General features: G+C 34.8%; 1 protein-coding gene across 9 annotated transcripts in view; it reads right to left on the reverse strand.

The window, feature by feature from the left end:
• CNOT2 (CCR4-NOT transcription complex subunit 2) overlaps positions 1-20305 on the reverse strand; it is a 113595-nt gene that overhangs the window by 66797 nt on the left and 26493 nt on the right. For 3 of the 9 annotated variants that reach the window (XM_057556432.1, XM_057556431.1, XM_057556433.1), the window contains one exon: positions 5038-5110. The exons of 1 other annotated variant lie outside the window; for it this stretch is intronic. In XM_057556432.1, the coding sequence (XP_057412415.1) occupies positions 5038-5110 (73 nt within the window). Of the gene's footprint in view, positions 1-5037; positions 5181-14555; positions 14575-14722; positions 14793-20305 lie in introns of those variants that run through there. 5 more of the 9 variants (XM_057556434.1, XM_057556435.1, XM_007195024.3 and 2 more) reach the window with 3 other exon arrangements.

Consider the following 20305-nt stretch of genomic DNA (forward strand, 5'->3'; position numbering starts at 1 on the left):
CCATGAATGACAAATAAATGTCAAAATTTATTTGAAACAAATATTTAGGTCATGGAGTCAAAATAACTTTTGTTGCCGATAATATGATAGTGACATGAGCAGAAGCATCACATTTAAAGTGCAATTACAAAAGCGATCTCATTTTAGCAGGAATTGTATAACTTCAAGTGAAGACAACTTAACAGTCACGCAATTCGAGTTTTTTTATTCCCCTTCCTTCATCCTGTGGCTACAGCCATTTGTTTCCAAGAGTTTCAAGAGCAATGAACTGTGAACCAGTTCACTGATTTCAGGTACTTATTTTTGAACAAATTCCTTCCTCAGCTCACTCTTGCTCACCTTAACCCAGTGCCAAACAGCAAGGATGTCTAAAGCCTCGTCTTTCTGCTCTACGCACTAGATCTATTCTGACAACTCTTGAATTGCTAAGTACTCATTTTTAAAAAATTCTTTTCCATTTTAAGTGTTCTTTATATTATGCATCTTTAACGTATGTAATATATCAGATTCCAAGTGCTTTGATGCTGGTGTTGTTTTCAATCATACTAGAAGCTATCAAGAAAAGGTTATAAGCTACTATGTTACAACTATGACTCTAAGATACCATCAGTTGTAAAATACATCCTGATAGCAGAAAGATAAAAATTTTCAATAATGTGTTATCACTTATAATAAAAGAAATGGGGTACTTCATTGCTTGTTTACATTAAATTTTTACTGCAGTGCAAAAGAAAAAAATGTAATTTGTATACAGTATTGTACAATACTCTTGCATACTGAATGGAAGCACACCTACCAGATGAGTTTGTATGTGCGTCATTGATTGTTAAATAATAGGTAACTTGTGTTTTAAATGCTTTACATTATGCAGAATTGTCAGATATCTGAAATGTCAGATAGGTGTTGAGTGTTTTAGCAATATCTGGGAAATTGTTTACGGTTTGGGGTGGGCTGGAAAGTCATTATTTTTTTTCCTATTCAAAATAACAGAATATAGGGTACCACTTTTCAAAAAATTGCCACATAATACATAAAGATGCACCTATATACTGAAATATATATGTAATAAAAATATAAAAACAAAAAGAATGAAACAAAATTCAAACAACTGAGTACTTCTAGGGAAGGAGGCAGTGGAAGGGTGGGACACGGAAATATCTCCATTAAGTACAATATGCAAGCTGTAGAAAAACGCGTATTTGTTAAAAACAAAGACAACAAATCACATTTGCACCTATATAATCACTAGAAAAGATACACACTAAACTGTTAAAAGTAAAATTGTGAAGGTAAACTTTCACATTCTATAGCTCTGTAATTTAAAAAACTAATAGAAAGGAAATAAAATAGTTAATGGCAGGGGGAGAGAGGAGGAAATAGCAATACATTCACTGCCATCATTCTCTGACAGGATACATTCCACAAAGTTAATGTGGTATTCTAGATAATGAGGTATTCTTAAGGAACATACAGACTAGGATGCATTAGATCTAGTTTATAAATAACATACATTGAACTAGCTAGCATATGATGTGATCAATGACCTCAAAGTAGCATTCTAAAAATCTTGGAGATATATATATATATAAATGGCATTTCCCTCAGCACACTTTGCAGTTTCTTCCTGTCACCTCTTTCTTTGTTTTATTTAATTTTATTGAAACAACATGCATTTGAACACCTATTATGTAACTGAAACCATGCTAGGTACAGGCAGTACCAAAATAAATATGGCTCCAGTTTTCAAGACACTTGTAACATACAGTAGCACTGTCTAATACAACTCTGTGCAATAATGGAAAAGTTCTATATCTGCACTGTTCAATATGGTGGCCATTAACAGCATGTAACTATTGAGCATTTGAAATGTGGTTGATGTGACTGAGAAATTAAATTATTTTATTTTGTTTAAATGAATTTAAATACCACTTATGGCTAGTGCCTACGGTACTGGACAGCACATTGGACAGCACGGGGCTACAGCAAGACAAGGAAAAACAAACAAAACTACATTGTATCATGGTACACACTAAACTAGAAGTATGCACAAAAGCTACAAAAGCAAGGGGAAGGAATGCTGAAGCCCATCACAGAATGGCTTCTGAAAGTACTGATACCTAATTCTTGAATCATGGAAGAAAGGTGAGGCATTACATGAAGAGGAACCCAAACAAGTAAAGGCTTAAAGTGTAAAAGTGCATAGCATGGAGATTTAAAAGCAGTTTTATATTACTGCTTTTAAATGGAAAAACTAACTATAAGCAAACAGAGGAGACAATGGAAATAAAAGTATGTGGGGTTAGAATGTGCAAACATTATATGTAATGTTTAAGAGCTCGTCTGCATTATATAAGAGAGGGGAAGAAGGCACTGGTAAGTTAACCTGGTAATTAATATGGTTAGATTTGTGCATGCTCATAGTTGGAATAAATTAGTGTAAATTAGAGAAAGAAAAGAAAATTCTAGCCAAAAACTGGAGTTACATTTCCTTGGAAGAAGCTTGACAATCTTTCTAAAAGAATAAACTATAAACCATTTACATAATTAAATTATCTCATCTGAACTAATATACCAGTCTGTCTATGCAAATAAACTTCAACTACTCTAGTCATAACTCAAAAAACTTTTACTGGGCTTAAATTCGTAGTGAGAAATGAAACACACAAAGTAGATACCAATAGAAAAATCAATACTTCAACCAACACCCATTTAAAAGTCATTAGGTTTTAGCACAAAGCTGAGGGAATGCACCTTCCCAAATGAGTTCCTAAGTCTTTAATCAAGTCCACAACGAAAGGAGAACTGGGGAAATATTATCCTTTTTATTAAACTCTGGACTATTAGCTTATTATTATCAGAATGCTTAAATAACACTATAAGACATCAAGTACCCTCCAAATACAAAAGGCCTCAAAGATAAATTAATGAGTATAAACACGGCTACAAAGAAGTCCTACTTTATCCATGAAAAACAACAAATAAAATTCCTCCAAAATGGAATTGTTAAAAATCCAGACCATTTCATCTCAGCATATACACACTCTTAGTGCTACCAATATAAATATTAGTAATTTATCTACTATTCCTTTGAATTTCCCATATGCTCTTAATATACTCATCATAATTATCAGACAGGAAATTATATTTCTATACATGTATTTTTCAAAAGAGGCTTTTAAAAATAATTTTACAATGGCAATTTAAACAAGTGTTTCCAAGAATATTTCAACATGCATTAACTGTCACTAAGTAACAAGAAAAGAGAAAAGGGAAAATATTTTCAGGCAGAAAAACCCTAACCAAGAATGCATTTTCAGGTAAGCTAAAAAACCTGGATTATTTGTAAATAATGTGACTGAAACAGTGTGACTCTAAACCATTTTTTTAGAGTAGAATGAACAGGAATTAGGAAATCTCTTCATGTATAAAATATAATCTCCTTTTATTCCTTTAAGTGTAAAATTTGGAATTCTTTATTAATATGATTCCATAAAGTAAATTAATCATACTGTGTGATCATACAAAAGTTCTATACTTACACTTTACAAACTGGATTATAAACACTGAAAAGCCACACAATCTAGAATCACGATATTCTTAAAATAATTTAGCAAAATCTACCAAAAGATACAACAACCCAAGTAGTGTAACCAATTAAAATCTTATGAGTCAAGGTAGTTGGAAGTGGTTGTGAGGCAGGAGGAGTTACAGCAAGTATAAGTAATGAACAGAGGCCATGTTGATCAACTCTATAAAAACAATTCAGAACAGAAAAGGGTACAGGGAGAACTGATTCTGCATAGCCACAGCTTACTATGGCTCATTAAAATTATACAAATCTGGCAAGAAACTTCAGACATAAAATTAGGTCAAATTCTAGAAAGGTTAAATATGACACTACTTTTCATTATGGACAGTGCCCAAACCAGAACCTAAGTCTTGTGTTCAAAGGCTCTTTGTTATCTCACCATGAAGACCCATTTACAATTTTCTCCAATGTTCACTGTTCCAATCTGAGGGAAGAAAAGACTAACTGGGCTAAAATAAATGATTAGAAGATAAATGGTTAGTTAACAAAAGCTGCTGCTATCACACTAGTTGCCTTCACAGCCTGGAGGGAACAAAACTTGTGGGTGGAAGAGAGAGAGGGAGGCTGGATATTTATTTATGAAAGAAGCCTAAAGCTTATTCCTACTTAACTATGAACTACTGTGTATTCTGAGTCATTACATAATTTGATATTAAATTATTATCAAATGAATAAAGCAGATTTTCTTTGAAAAAATTAAATTCAAATGTTAGAGTTTTTAAAATCACTATTTAATAGCACTATCTTTAAACTTCACCTTCTTTTAAAAGCTCAGAAAGAAAACAGGAATATTACACTTAAACCATCCTTTCAGCATCCTTACATATTTCATAGGGGATGGATATTATTAACTAACTTAATAAATGAGAAAACAAGAATCTAGCATTATAAGGACAGCAAGCTAATGACAAATTCAATAGAATTGGGGTCTGAGTACCCTGGGATTTTCATTTCTATTTCTTCTATACTCTAACCAACTTTGTCTACATTCCTGTGATGCTCTAGTACCCTGAATATAGCTTAAGACTTCAGATTTAGTCTTCCAGAAATAATATGTATAAAAGCAATCAACATTTTGTTTTATGGAATACTAGCTTTGAATCCAGCCATGAAGTCATAAATTGTGTTTTAGATAATCTAAGTTTTGACACAGATATACACACCAGAAAATTTATGTTCTGACACTAATAGAATATATATACATTTATTATAAGAATATATATACATTATTTATAAGAATAAATATACATTTATCATAAGCATGCTTTACTCTGAAAAATGTTCCCACTATTTCAACTGTCAAACCCAATATACGTATTTTTAAAATTATAACCCCAAGTTTTCAAACTCAGGTGTATCCAACCTGATTCCAATTAAATACAACATGTTAAACAGTTCATGTAACTTATATGACCAACAGAAAAAAGGAAAAAAATTTTTGATCTTACCTGGTAGTTTCTTTTCTCAGATAATGTATGTCCATCAGTCCTCACCATAGAGTCGTGTCCTTTCCTCACAGTACTGGAGGCAATCAAATAGAACTGTCACTCAAGGGTCGTGTCACAGGAAGGACCGCCCACCAGTTCTCCCTCTAGAGTGGAATTATCCAAAAGCCGTCAAAATTACTAACATGTAAACATATGAACAGCAGCAAAAATATCCAATACGATATATAGAAAACAAAATCAAAAAGTACTCTTTTTATATCCTAATTGATCTTCCTCTTAACCATCCAGGGAGGGCTAGACTGGCAGACATACTTTATTTGAGATAGAAGTTATTAAATATGAAAACCTTTCCCTTCCAATTAAAACTGTCTGCCAGACCTCACACATAGGAAGAAACTTACAGTGAATAAAAATGGAGTGGAAAAAAAAGTTCAGCCCTGAATTGACACATTTTTTTTCTTTTAAATAAACATCCTCCTGTTAGTCTCAGAAATGTTCAATTAATTCAGATTCAGTCATTTAATTTCAAATCCCTCTCCTCAAAATGCTTATTTATACAGCCGCTATTCATTCAGTTTATGAGGTTTATTCCTATGCCATAAGACGGGAATTCATCCTATAATGTTAGGATGATTAACAGATGCAAATCTAACTCAATATTCTATTAAAATTTACTCCAATGAAGAGTAGCAACACATGTCAACTTTCTGGAAGCCTTTGTCCTTCAATCCTCCAATTTCATGCATGCTCTAATAGAATTTGCTTATTTACATTAGGGCAGAAAAATAATGGGCCTTATTTCTTAACCTGGACAGAGCTAAATAAGTCCAAAATGACTAGGCACTGTAAACCTCAAGTACAAAAAAAAAAAAATCAATCACTGAAGCAGAGGTAATAGTCTCTAGAGATGCTAACTCAAAAACATAAATTGAAAATGGAAGACCAAAAATTCAAAAGTGGTACCTACAAAGAATTTGTAAATAGTCATTTTTAAGACAAAAGTCTTACTTTTACCTAACTTTTAGTAAAATGCTTACCCCAGGAAAGTAGTAAGTTAGTATACCTACTGAACTAACAATAGTTGCTAACCACTAAAAATTATATTCAAATTTAGAGCAATTATTTAATATTAGACAAAATTTACTTTCAGAGAGGATAATAATAACATCTAATTTAATTTCATAAGAAGTATGAATCAATTTTACTAAAACCAACAAACACGCACATACACATACATATGGATTACATCTAAAAAGCAATCTAGTAAGAAGGTCAGAAAATTTTTCAAGGAAAACATTAAAAATTAATATCATTAGATTTAAGTTTTAAAAAGAATTCATGTACTGAAAACCTACACTCCACCTCCTCTCTTATGCCTGATCACAAGTTAGTGGGTGCTATATACTTTTACTTAATTTTCACCATCTTGCATTGTAAATGTTTGGCTGAAATACTTCAAAGATGCCTGGCTCTATAGCAAAAATGTAAATGTGCATTACCAAATTTATATGTACTACTGGAATTAAATGTCTCTCTCAAAAGTAACAAAGGAGAAAGGTTTTTTAAAGCGTAAGTGTATTTACTGCTGTAAATATAATCCTAGCAAGGAATTAGGTTATTCATAAAGAAAAACTATCTACTGAATTGGATGTTCAAGAATCGTTAAGTGACATACATTCAGCTCCAACTTAAATGTTCATGACTGTCACAAAATGAGAACAAACCTATTTATTATGCATCCCCTAAACAACACTAACCCTGTTTTAATGTATTTTTTAATATTAAGAGAGTTTAAAACAGTACTTACTTTACTATTAACATGTTCATGACAAGTCTGAATTCAATGGACAATAAGTGTAAAATTTCAGTTTTTTCTTAGAAAATAAGCATGTTTTCCTTCTTAAATAAGTTTAAGAATAAGTTTAAAGTCCATGCACTATCTTCCATTTGTACCAGTTTCATCAAAAGATATGTTAGAAATCTAAAATCAGGCAAGGCTATTCTATTTTCAACAGCATAACATTATATATATATATATGAGATAATTAGGACTTTATATGCTAAATAATATAATTAAAAATATTTAATCTGTACATTTACCAAATTAAGAAAAATATTAACTTTGGAATACTATGGATTTAGTAAAAAAGTAAAGCTTGTTTTGTTTCTTTTGTTTCCCCATCTTGGGATAACTTCAAGTATTTCATGGCTTAGGGTTTCAAACAACAGCCACTATAGGCATACCTCCAAAATATTGCAGGTTCAGTTCCAGATCACAGCAATAAAGCAAATACCACAATAAAGCAAGTCATACAAACTTTTTCGTTTCCCAATGCATATAAGTTATGTTTACACTATACTGTAGTCTATTAAGTATACAATAGCATTATGTCTAAAAAAACAATGTACATCCCTTAACTAAAAAACACTTTGTTAAAAAATGTTAACTGTCACTGGAGCCTCCAGTAAGTCATCATCTTTTTGCAATACTAACATCAAAGATCACCGATCACAGATCACCAAAACAAATATAAGAATGAAAAAGTCTGTAATATTGCAAGAGTTCCAAAATGTGATGGAGATGTGAAGTGAGCAAATGCTGTTGGAAAAACAACACCCATAGACTTGTTTGATGCAGGATTACCACAAACCTTCCATTTGTAAATACACAATAGAATAATAAAGCACAATAAAGCAAAGTTGTTAAGGGAACCACTGACAGAAACTGCCTGCCCTGGCCAGACACGACAGTAACCACTTGCTTGAGTTATCTTACAACAGGAGGTCCTGGTAAGGAACACAGAACTAACAAGCTACCACCAGCCAGAAGAATTTGGGAAAGGTCAAAAGGAGAGGAGACACCAGTCCATATGTCCTACCAACCTCCCAGAATCCTTCTCGCTGGAATCCATCTTGGCTGAACAACGCGTGCACCACCAGGAAGAACCCTGAGTCAGAATGATTGGCCAGAGACGACCTGGAAACTAATCCCATCACCATAAAATCCCAAGACTGCGAGCCACGTGGTAGAGCAGTTCTCCTGGGTTCCCTTACCCTGCTGCTCTCCACTTGGGCGCCCCTTCCCAATAAAGTCTCTTGCTTTGTCAGCACATGTGACTCCTCGGACAATTCCTTTCCGAGTGTTAGACAAGAGCCCACTCTCGGGCCCTGGAAGGGAAGGGGTCCCCCTTCCTGCTACACAATGAAACAAGATGTATGCCTGTACGTGTTCTCACCAATATAGGAATCAACATTCTATATTGAACAATAACTAAAAATCATTATCTCCTTTCAGTAAACAAAGGGAAAAAGAAATGAAGGCACTCTATTTTCTTCTGGGTAAACATGAAAAGCTAACGTTTGTCACCACTATCATATTAAACAAAGATGTTCAATAACAGATTGTGTTGATACTCATCATATTAGGAATGAAAGGACAGTGAATAGATAAAGGATGTGAATACATGTGTGACACACAGAATATGTGAAAAGAAGAAAACATGAAGGAGAACATGCACCCTAAGTGCCTAAATTTATTAAAGTTTATGCACTGCTTTCCCCACAAAGTCCTAAAAATATTTTAAAAGTCAGAAAAGACAAATATTTATAAAACTAAAATGAAATTTTCTATAAGGCAGGGATACCTTCCAAGACAGAAAAAGAGAGACTATGTTTACCTTCCTACATTAGATAACTAGAAAACTAGAAAAAAAAATGTATGAAACAATGATTTTCAGACACTGAACACCATCTCAGGACAGAGATCATCAAAAGAAAAAAACAAAAGAAGTAAGCTCTATTGCCTGTAGAGTTACAAGGCTGAAACACAGGGAGGGGGTTAGGCATTGGAACCCAACTGGAGCACAACAGTCTCACTGAGTTAAGGAAAAAGAGTTCAGAGTTAGGGGAAACACCAAGACAGCCAGAATTTGCAGGGCAAATGGAGAGAAGGAAGCTGCAAAGAGCTCCAAAGATATGGCGAGAGATTCCCCTCAAGGTTTTAGCTCAGTAATGATCTGTACATGCATGTGACAAAACTACTGAATATGAAGAAAAAGCCTCTGAAAAGGAGTAGTCAGAACAATCCCGAGCTCATGTTCCCATCAATGAGAGTAGGACCTCTTAACACACGGGGTACTGAATAGAGTTCAAAAGGTAATGAAAACCTCAGTAATGAAACCATATAAGCTTTAAACTAAAGTATGTTCTTGACCAGCACTAACAGAGCTTAAAACCAAGCCTCAAAAAGATCAAAAGAATTCTAAGTACCATAACTGTACCCCTAAACAAAGCCCAACAATATTTAAAACAATACAACAAAAACCATCATTAAATAATGTAAAATTAAATGTTTGGCATCCAATCAGAAACACTAGCCATGCAAAGAAGCAGGAAATACAACTCATAACAAGGTGAAATATAATAAATGGAAATAAACCAGCAATGATACAGATGATAGAATTAGTGGCTTAAAGAGATATTCTAAACGTATTCCATACATTCAAGCAAATAAAACTATGAACATAATACCAGAAAGGCAAGGTATCGGGGCTTCCCTGGTGGCACAGTGGTTAAGAATACACCTGCCAATGCAGGGGACACAGGTTCCAGCCCTGGTCTGGGAAGATCCCACGCGCCGCGGAGCAACTAAGCCCGTGCGCCGCAACTACTTAGCCTATGCTCTAAGAGCCCATGAGCCACAACTACTGAGCTCACGTGCCACAACTACTGAAGCCCGTGCACCTAGAGCCCATGCTCCGCAACAAGAGAAGCCACCGCAATAAGAAGCCCACGCACTGCAACGAAGAGTAGCCCCCGCTCGCCGCAACTAAAGAAAGCCCTGAGCAGCAACAAAGACCCAACTCAGCCAAAAATAAATAAATAAATAAATTTTAAAATTTTTTATAAAAGAAAAAAAGAAATTCAAGGTATCAAATATATCTAAGTTGGCAGAAAGAGGAATTTTTTTTTATGGTGACAGAAAAGTTCTGTATCTTGCTTTTGGTGGTGGTGGTTATATGACTCTACACATGTGAAAAATACCACAGAATGATAAAAACATACAAAAAAGTGAATGCATGCAGAAAAGGGTACAGTGAATTAATTTGCAGCCTAGTAAGTTATACTATACCGATTTCTGGTTTTGATAATGCACTACAGTTATGTAAGATGACATCACTGGAGGAAAATACGTGATGGGCATATGGGACCTCCTTGCACTATTTTTGCATCCTATGAATTTATAATTATTTGAAAGTTAAAAGATTTTTTAAAGGCTCAAACTGATCATCTAGAGATAAAAATTCAATGTCTCTAATTAAACATGCATTGGATAGGATTAATAGCAGATTAGATACTCCAAAAGAAAAGCTTAATGAATTGAAGACATAGCAATAAAAAAAAATCCAAAATTAAACACTGTGAGAAAAAAGGCTAGAAAAAAAAAAAGGAACCATGGGACAATGAACAGTGAGATATCATCACTAGGGACAGTGAACTGTTGGGCAACATCAAGCAGTCTAAAATTAATGTAATTAGTATCCCAGAAAGAGCAGAAGAGCAGGAGGACAGAAAAAAAAGGCCAAACTTTCCCTAAATTTGTTGAGAACTATAAACACAGATCCAATAATTTCAACAACCTCTAAGGAGAACAAAAAAACACACTTCATCATTTGACAGTCAAACTACTGAAAAACAGTGATAGAGAAATCATAAAGCAGCCAGAAGGAGAAAAAAGAATACACAGAGAAACAGAGAGAGAAATGATGGCAAACTTGTCACTAAAAATAATGCAAATCAGGGGAGAGGTAATCAAGTTTTTTTCTGGCCGTGAAGGGTGTGGGATCTCAGTTCCCAGACCAGGAGGGATTGAACCCGGGCCATGGCAGTGAAAGCCCAGAATACTAACCTGTAGGCCATCAGGGAACTCCCCTCAACATTTTTAAACTATAGAAAAAAAATTTAAAAAACTATCAACCAATAATTCTAAATCTAGCTAAAATATCTTTCGAAAATGAAAGCAAATACATTTGGAAGGGTTTGGCAGTTTTTTATAAAGTTAAACATAGACTGAACATACAACCCAGTAATTGTGCCCCTAGGTATTTACCAAAGTGTACTGAAAACTTATGCTCATACCAACACCTATATGTGAATGTTTATACCATGGCAAATGTTCTTCAATAGGTGAATGTATACATAAAACAATACATCTACACAACACAATTCTATTCAACAATTAAAAAAAAAAAAAACCAAGCTATTAATTTATGCAACATGGATGAATCTTAAATGCACTTGCTAAGGCAAAGAATCCAGACCAGAAAGGCCATATAGTGTTTCCATTCATGACATTCTGGAAAGGCAAAACTATAGAGGTAGAAAATAGATCAATGGTTGCCAGGGAACTGGAGGAGTGACTGACTACAAAGGGGACACAGAGAGAACTTTTAAAGAGATTGAATTATTCTATATGGTACTGGAGTGGACACAGATGCTATGCATGTCCTGAAATCCATAGAACTTCACAACATGAAGAGTAAAGCTGAATGTATGCAAATCTTAAAAATCAACTAGGAGGTTAGAAATACAGAACTGGCAAAAAGAGTAACTGTATTACAAATGTATGACAGCCACACTGAAGGGGGTATGGAAAATGGTGCTGGCCTAAATAACTTTGGAAGATGGTATTGTGACTGGTAACTGTAACAGAAAAAAAGAACTCTATATAAACACTGTGTTCTGGTTGGTAAAGTGATTCCTTACAAGGCTATGGATTAGTAATGCTGAAACAACTATACATGTCTACTGAAGATAAACAATAAGTAAAATAGATGGTGGTTGGTGGGAGCCAGATTTCCCACTTCAGGAAAGTTACAGGTAAGCAAGGAGGAAAGGCTAGAACGAACTATGTAGTACCTCTATTGGTATCAGTTTGTTCTCAACTACAAAACACTTTAAATATGGTAACCATTCAGATGATTAGAGAATGGATCATTTCACTGGTATATTGTATGTTGCTTGAAAACAAAAATTTATAAAATGCTAGGTGATTAACATGTATGTCAAAATTATATTTTAAAAGACAGGCTTGATGAAGTAATATTTAAAAGATTTTTAAACAATGTAAACAAAGCTAATTTTTTAAAGCCTCCAAATTGTACTGAATATTTGCAAATAACTAAGTCAAAAAACTTTATCTCTAATCTTTTTAACAGACTGGTAACAGAATTAAATTTCAAGAACCCAAAGTAATTCATGTAACACATGTATCACTAGTGTCTACTCATGCAATAACTTCTCTCAAATTCAAGATACTTTTAGAATAAAGTTACTGAATATACCAGTATAAATGATAAAAGAATAAACATTTTATACCTTCTTTTCTGTGTTGAAAACCCGTGAAATAGATTTAGTCATGCTATCAGCTTAAAATCCGACAAGAAGCCAGTAAGAGGGAAAATATAAACCAAATCTTAATTAATATAAGATAAGCAGGCTTATTCATCCTAGGTGTTTCCCTAAATCAGAGGCTAATAAAAATTCAGCACGTAATATTATCTAAATAAATACTAACCGAACCCCAATTTTCTTTCAAAAGGAGATTTCTCAAAATAAGAAATCAATTGAGTAAAATTTCTAGAAAATACTTAATTGAAGAGAAAAAATAATTAACTTTATTCTCCAAATTCTATTAAATTTTGGATGTCATCATCATACAAAAATATACACCTTGAATGGAACAATAACCAGAAAACCTGAATTCTAGTTAGTATTAGCCTGATTAGTTTCTCCTCTCTGGCTTTAGTTTCTTAATCTGTAAAATAAAGTGATTAATTTAGATGAATTTTTTAATGTGTGCAGTTCCAAAATTTTATATTTTAAATGTTCTATGTCAAAGTAATCCATTTAGGAAAGTGGACAATTACAGTTGATTTTTTTCCATGTTTTCTTTTTTCCTCCCAGTTTATTGCTCAATAGTACTTTACAACACGGCCCAAATATTTTGGAGGTTGGGAATGGTATCTAAATAAAAGATTTTAGGGACTTCCCTGGTGGTCCAGTGGTTAAGACTTCGCCTTCCAATGCAGGGGGTGCAGGTTCCATCCCTGGTCAGGGAGCTAAGATCCCACATGCCTCGCGGCCAAAAAACCAAACATAGAACAGAAACAATATTGTAACAAATTCAATAAAGACTTAAAAAAAAAAACGAAAAATGGTCCACATCAAAAAAAAAAAAAAAAAAAGATTTTAATTTGGTAGTCTTTACCAAACTCAACTTTAAGCTACAATGTGAATTTGGTCAGGTTAAGAGAGTTGAACCCGTTGGGCAGGTTTTATTTTCAGATATAGAAGACATTATATTCCAGGTTGGCTATTAATTAAAACACACTACCAGATGTGACCAATTTCACTGGAGCTCAATAAAAGCTGAAGTAAATGCACTTAGCATTATCTTTAAAATCTTAGGGTTTCTCAAATTCCAGAACTATGTTAAGCAACATTTTCTTGTTAGTAGGTAGGCTGTAGTTACAAATATTTTCTGAACTATTTTCTGAACTAATTTTTGGTTCGATCACATAGATAAATGTTTTCAAAATTCTGAGTTGATGACTTGTGTTACATATAAGAAACGTGGGCAGACAAAATAAAAATAAACACAACTCAGGAATTTCTGTTTTATACCAAACTTAGTCTGGGAAAAATGCCACATCAACTAAAAATAGTTTTTCTGAATGTTTTAATAATATATGTTTCAAGAGTCTATGATTAACATGTAAAATGAAAAGTTGCCTATATTTACAAAGGAAGACAAATAAAAATAAATCAACACTATTCTTTTGAAATCAATTTACTCTCTGGTTGTCATAATTTAATGTTTTGTAACTTAATTTTGTGTGTCTTCTATTTTCTGTACTGGTAGCGTTCCTGATGCACTATTTCTTACATATCCGTGTAGTTCTGTCACATGTATTTCAAGGAGGCTTCTAGGTCCCTGACACATGGAATTTACTGAGTAATAGACAGTAGATCTATCTGTCTAAAAGGCCCAGCATCTCGAGACAGAAATTTTCTACTACCAAGTCTAAAAAGTTCCAAATAAAGTGAAATACAAGAGTCCTACTGAACATAAATGACAAGAGTTCAATAATTTCTGAACCACAGGCTTTCAAAAGTTAAAAGCTCCTAATTTGTTTTAGGCTTAAATGAAATTGGGGTCCAAAATTAAGATAATTAGGGGGTCCTCCTAGCCTTCCTGCGGCCTGAAACTTACATATGTGTTTATACAAGTTGCTTAAACTCTGTGTGATTCACAGAAGATTCTGTGTGTTACTTCTTATTAAGATAGTAATATCTACAAAAAGTAATATTAAAATAGTAATATCAAATAAGTTTGTGAAATTTACAATACATAAAACCTCATTTAAGTAAACAGTTGTTTGAATTAATTAGAGCAGACTACCAGATGTGAACAATCTGAACGTGTAAATGGCCAAACTATTAATATTAATACTTACTAATTTTCTGCAAGTTTAGAGCTAAAGAAAGTATAAAAATTAATGAAATGTTGTTGAAACTTTCATTACAATTAGATAAAAGTCCACAACTTTCCAAGGATTGAAGTAGTTATTGCCAAAGCAGTCCCTCTAAAATAAGACCAAGTAATATTAGTCTCAGGACTTCCCTGGTGGTCCAGTGGTTAAGACTCCGCGCTTCCAATGCAGGGGGCACAGGTTCAATCCCTGGTGGGAGAACTAAAATCCCACATGTCACGCGGCGCAGCCAAAAAAAAAAAAAAAAAAAAATTAGTCTCCCAGTCTATTAGAAGGGACATACTGGTTCTATTACTTCAACAAAGGAACTTGTGTAAGTTATAATCTATAAGTCGAATTCCTTAAAATATGTAACAGCTCCTTTCTTACTCTTCCTCGTAAAATGGCTTTAAGTTCATTAAATATTGTTATTTTACATCAGCGACTGAATATAGCACATGGAACCAGAAATCTGAAAACTTTAATGCTAACAATTTTTATAGATAATACATACATATTTTTTCTCATAATTTATATAAGTTGTTCATTCTACTGATAGGGTAATATTAAAAACTGACTAGTTCATATCAACTATTTAGACTTAATTATTAAATTCATGACAATTGATTAAGCTCACCAAACTACCTCATTAAAAATTTGCTCTTAACATAAATCTAATAAGTCAGTTATATATTAAAATAAATTTTTAAGATCGCAAAACTAATTTTTTCCAGTTTTCATAAGAGTATTAAAATAAAGCTTAAGGACTTCCCTGGTGGTGCAGTGGTTAAGAATCCACCTGCCAATGTAGGGGACATGGGTTCAAGCCCTGGTCCGGGAAGATCCCGCATGCCGCGAAGCAACTAAGCCCATGCACCACAACTACTGAGTCTGCACTCTAGAGCCCGCAAGCCACAACTACTGAGCCCGTGCGCCACAACTACTGAAGCCCAAGTGCCTAGAGCCTATGCTCTGCAACAAGAGAAGCCACCGCAATGAGAAGCCTGCACACCGCAATGAAGACCCAACCCAGCCAAAAATAAATAAATTAAATTAAAAAATAAAGCTTAAGTAAAAAGCAGAAAAGAATAATTACACCCCTCCATTTAAAGAAGATAACACAGTGAACACTAACTAAGTAGACATTCTCCCAACTCCTCAAAGTTTTATTTTTTGTAAAACACAAAGGGGCAACTACTGGTACACTGTTTCTGGCGTGAAAGTCAAGGGAATAGCCACAGATGCTCTGCAAAGCACTGATACATGACTGTCTAGGGCACTAACACAGAGAGGAAGAGACAATAGGCATATTTATAGAAAATAGAAATAGGCTAAAGGATTTACACTGTTTTTAATCACAGGATGCACATCAGAATCACCGAAGGTTTTTTTTTAAGAAATATTAAATGTCCCCTCCCTTGCCCCTACTTTAATTAATTTGTCAGGGATGGAACCTGGTCAGCAGGTGCTTTTTAAAGTGCTCCAGGTGATTCGAATGTACAGCCAAGGTTAAGGCTGTCGGGTTAAGACTTTATAAGAAAGTGAAATTCAAAAATATTTTCATCTCAGTGTAAGTACTAAGCAAAAAGAAACATTATATAAGTTGAAGGTGGGGCTTCCCTGGTGGCGCAGTGGTTGAGAATCTGCCTGCCAATGCAGGGGACACGGGTTCGAGCCCTGGTCTGGGAAGATCCCACCTGCCACAGAGCAACTGGGCCTGTGAGCCACAACTACTGAGCCTGCGCGTCTGGAGCCCATGCTCTGCAACAAGAGAGGCCGCGACAGTGAGAGGCCCACGCACCGCGATGAAGAGTGGCCCCCGCTTGCCACAACTAGGGGAAGCCCTCGTACAGAAACGAAGATCCAACACAGCCAAAAATAAATAAATAAATAAATAAATAAATAAATAAATAAATTTATAAATTGAAGGTAGTATATAAGAGACTGTACAGTTCCTATGCATGCCAATGCACCCTTTCCTTGCCTCTTACTCACTCTACCTCTGAGAAATAATGCTGGGCCTTAAACATTAATTTTTACACTGTTTTTTAAGCACAAGATTTCTTTTGTTGAAATACATACGTTGTAAGTGCAGAAGCAGATAATCAGAAGAAGCAGATTACAATAAAACTTCTTTATTACAAGAAATTTCTAATAAAAAAAGGTCCTCTAATATATTCAATACTTGGGTTTTAAAAATATGTCCACTATCTTAACATTTCTTCCTAGAAATGTAATATTAACTGTCATTTGCCAAGCATTAGGCACTTTGCACTAAATACTTTATGTATAATTTCTTTCAACCCTCAAAATAATTCTATAAGGTAGATATTACTGTCCCTTTTTTACAGATGAGAAAACAAACTCTAACAATAAGGAAATAACACAAGGTCAAGAGGTAGTTAACTAAGCTGGAAGTAACAGGGCCAGAATTTGAGCTCATGTTCACTTAACTTGAATTCAATCTTTACATACATATATGTATATGTATATATACATATACACATGCACACACATATATCTCGTACCAATTATGGTTTCATGAAGAAAATGTGATATATATATTTCTTCATGAAACCGTAACTGGTATGATATCATATAAATATCATAAATATATCATATACATATATCATACCAATTATGGCTTCAAAAAAAATGAAATCATTTCTGGAAATTCCAGCTGTCAAATAATATGTCTATTCAGAAGTCTCACTATTCTTCTATAAGAAGGAAATCAGCAATGGGGTGACAAGTAACAGACATTAATCAGCTGGAGATTCAAAGTTCAGAAAGACCCCTAACAGGAAATAAGGTACCCACAATATCCTTTCACATTGAGCTTTAGACCCTAAGCAGAGAAAAAACAGGCACTGTGTCACAAGGCAAACAGCTAAATTGTTTTGTTAAAGTTTTAAGGCTACCAGATTACTATCGTCAACCGAGGTCTCTGTGTCAATCTCAGTCACAGAAACGAATAAATTCAATGTACCTTATCTTTATACAATTCTCTAAGACAGAAGCTTCAAAATTCCTTAAAGAAGTCCAGTTTCTACATCCTTCTGAATTTTTGCAAATGTTTTCTACTTTTTAAATGGTCTCTCTACAGCAGACACTCCTAGTTGACTCCCTAACAGTCCAGTCCTTCTCCCTGTGACTGCCATAGTTGTTCAGTGGTTCAAGCTTTCCCACATGACTTAAGAGGAAATGTTGATTGATTTAAGTAAATATGATAATGCTACCCAACCACCCCCATGCCCCTGTCAGTAAATGATTTGTGTAAGGGCATTTGAACGAACTCTGGCCAGTGAGATACTAGGAGAAAGAGGAGAGTAGAAATCTGATTGTAGGATTTCAGGAAAGGAGAGAGAGGCAGCCCCCTTTGTTTCCCTAGATGTTGTTATATCAGACTATCACATTTAGAACTACCTACCATAGCCATCTTTCAACCGCAAGAGAGCTAGCCTGGGGAATTCCCTAGCGGTCCAGTGGTTAGGACTCTGTGCTCTCACTGCCGAGGGCCCAGGGTTCAATCCCTGGTCAGGGAACTAAGATCCCACAAGCCCCACGTGTGGCCAAAACAAACAAACTAAACCTGTGGAGAGTTAGCTTAAGGAGAATCTCACGCTCTAATAATGGCAGAACAGAAAGATGAAAAGAATTTGGCTCTGGCCTTAATCACTTAGCTGTTGCATTAACCAACACACAAATGACCATTCCTCCAGAGACACGAGAAAAAAAATTTTAGTCAGTTGAACCAAAAGCTTCCTAAACCTTTAGGCTTATCCACACCTAATCCTTTAGTAATTTTTAAACCATTTTATGTAAAGTCTTTCCAAGGCACCTACCTTACTTTTCCAAAGCATATACAAACAGCTTAAAACAACAGTTCTTTCCATACTCATATTTCACTAGCTTAGATCATACTTAAACTAAAAATTGTATTAACACTGGCATAAAAACAGCTGATTCTTAGGCATATACCTAGCCTAGTAGGGGGAAAGGTACATGAGTAAGCTAGAGTAGTTCACTAGCTTAAGTGCTCAGAATACTCTGAACTACAGGAATTGAAAGCAATGGTTTAAGAGCATGTCAGTTCAGTGGAGGCTTGTTAAGGACATACGTCACCAACACATCTCTGCATATGACAGATTCTGTATATAACAAACATATATTCTTCCTCTATGGGAGGTGGGGGGTAGGGTGGGGAGGAAGTTTTAAAAAGTCCTACAAAAAAGCCTAGGACATATGTTTCCAGGAGAGAAGATTAGAGTAAACCTAGAGTCAAAGAAGTAGGAGTATGAGTCTACTTAGTCTCAACTCCGGCCAGGTAGCGCTGTAGTAAGAGGACACAAAAACTATAAAGAACCTTTACAACCTTTAGTTGTTTTACTGCTAATGAATTAAGAATAATGACAAAACCCACAATTCAAAAATTTCAGGCAATACAGACAAAATGTACTATTTGCTTAATATGCATAACAGCCAAGTTCCATTTTATCATACGTCCTATTAAGAATATCTATAGCAGTGTGCCATTGATACGGGATATTTGTATTCCCTTTTAAGAAATACTAGCTAGACAAATTATTTCAAGTAGAAATTTACCAGACATTCTGGAACAATTATTCAGTATTAAAACAGCCAAATATCCTTGATACTAATAATCATATTCTTTTCTAACTTCCAAAATTATTTAAGGAGCTTTACTATATCCCAGGTAGTAAATAAAGACTCAATTAGAAATGCCCATAAGAAACAAAGAACAAGAGAATTTATTTCTGTAATAAAAACTCCATTTGTACAGACCCTGGGGTCAGAAACCATGTTTCCAAATTATTCTCCACAGAGTTATAAAGCAATGAATAACACAAAGTTACAGTAACATTCACATCTTTAATAGTAATATTCATTCATTGAGAAATGTATTTAATATTTATTAAGCACAATTTACGTTTACCTAACGCACAGTAGACACTAAATTAACTGTCTTCGCAGACTAGGACTTCCCTGGGGGCGCAGTGGTTAAGAATCCGCCTGCCAATGCAGGGGACGCGGGTTCGAGCCCTGGTCCCGGAAGATCCCACATGCCACGGATCAACTAAGCCTGTGTGCCACAACTACTGAGCCTGTGCTCTAGAGCCTGCGAGCCACAACTACTGAAGCACGTGCACCTAGAGCCCGTGCTCCGCAACAAGAGAAGCTACTGCAATGAGAAGCCTGCACACCGCAACGAAGAGTAGTCCCCACTCTCCGCAACTAGAGTAGGTGGGGAGTAGTCCCCACTCTCCGCAACTAGAGAAAGCCCACGCACAGCAACGAAGACCCAACGCAGCCAAAAATAAATAAATAAATTTATAAAAAAAGAAAATATCTTGCCAGACTGATAAGAGCAGGAGTTTTTAACCTGGGTTCTAAAAATATTCAGTTTGTTGGGAATTCCCTGGCAGTCCAGTGGTTAGGACTCGGCACTTTCACTGCCATGGCCCAGCTTCAATCTCTGGTGGGAGAACTAAGATTCTGCAAGCCATGCGGTGCGGCCAAAAAAAATAAAAATAAAAAATTCAGAGTTTGTTGATCAAACGCAGAGGGTATGAACTTGGATGGAAAAAAGTTACATCTTTATTCTACTAACCTCTAACTGAAATTTAGTATATCTTTAATTAAAAATGTAAGTAATACAGGGGGGTGGTGGTGGTGGGATGAATTGGGAGGTTGGGATTGACATATATACACTA

This window comes from Balaenoptera acutorostrata, chromosome 11 (genome assembly GCF_949987535.1).
Source record: "Balaenoptera acutorostrata chromosome 11, mBalAcu1.1, whole genome shotgun sequence".
Taxonomy (NCBI): domain Eukaryota; kingdom Metazoa; phylum Chordata; class Mammalia; order Artiodactyla; family Balaenopteridae; genus Balaenoptera; species Balaenoptera acutorostrata.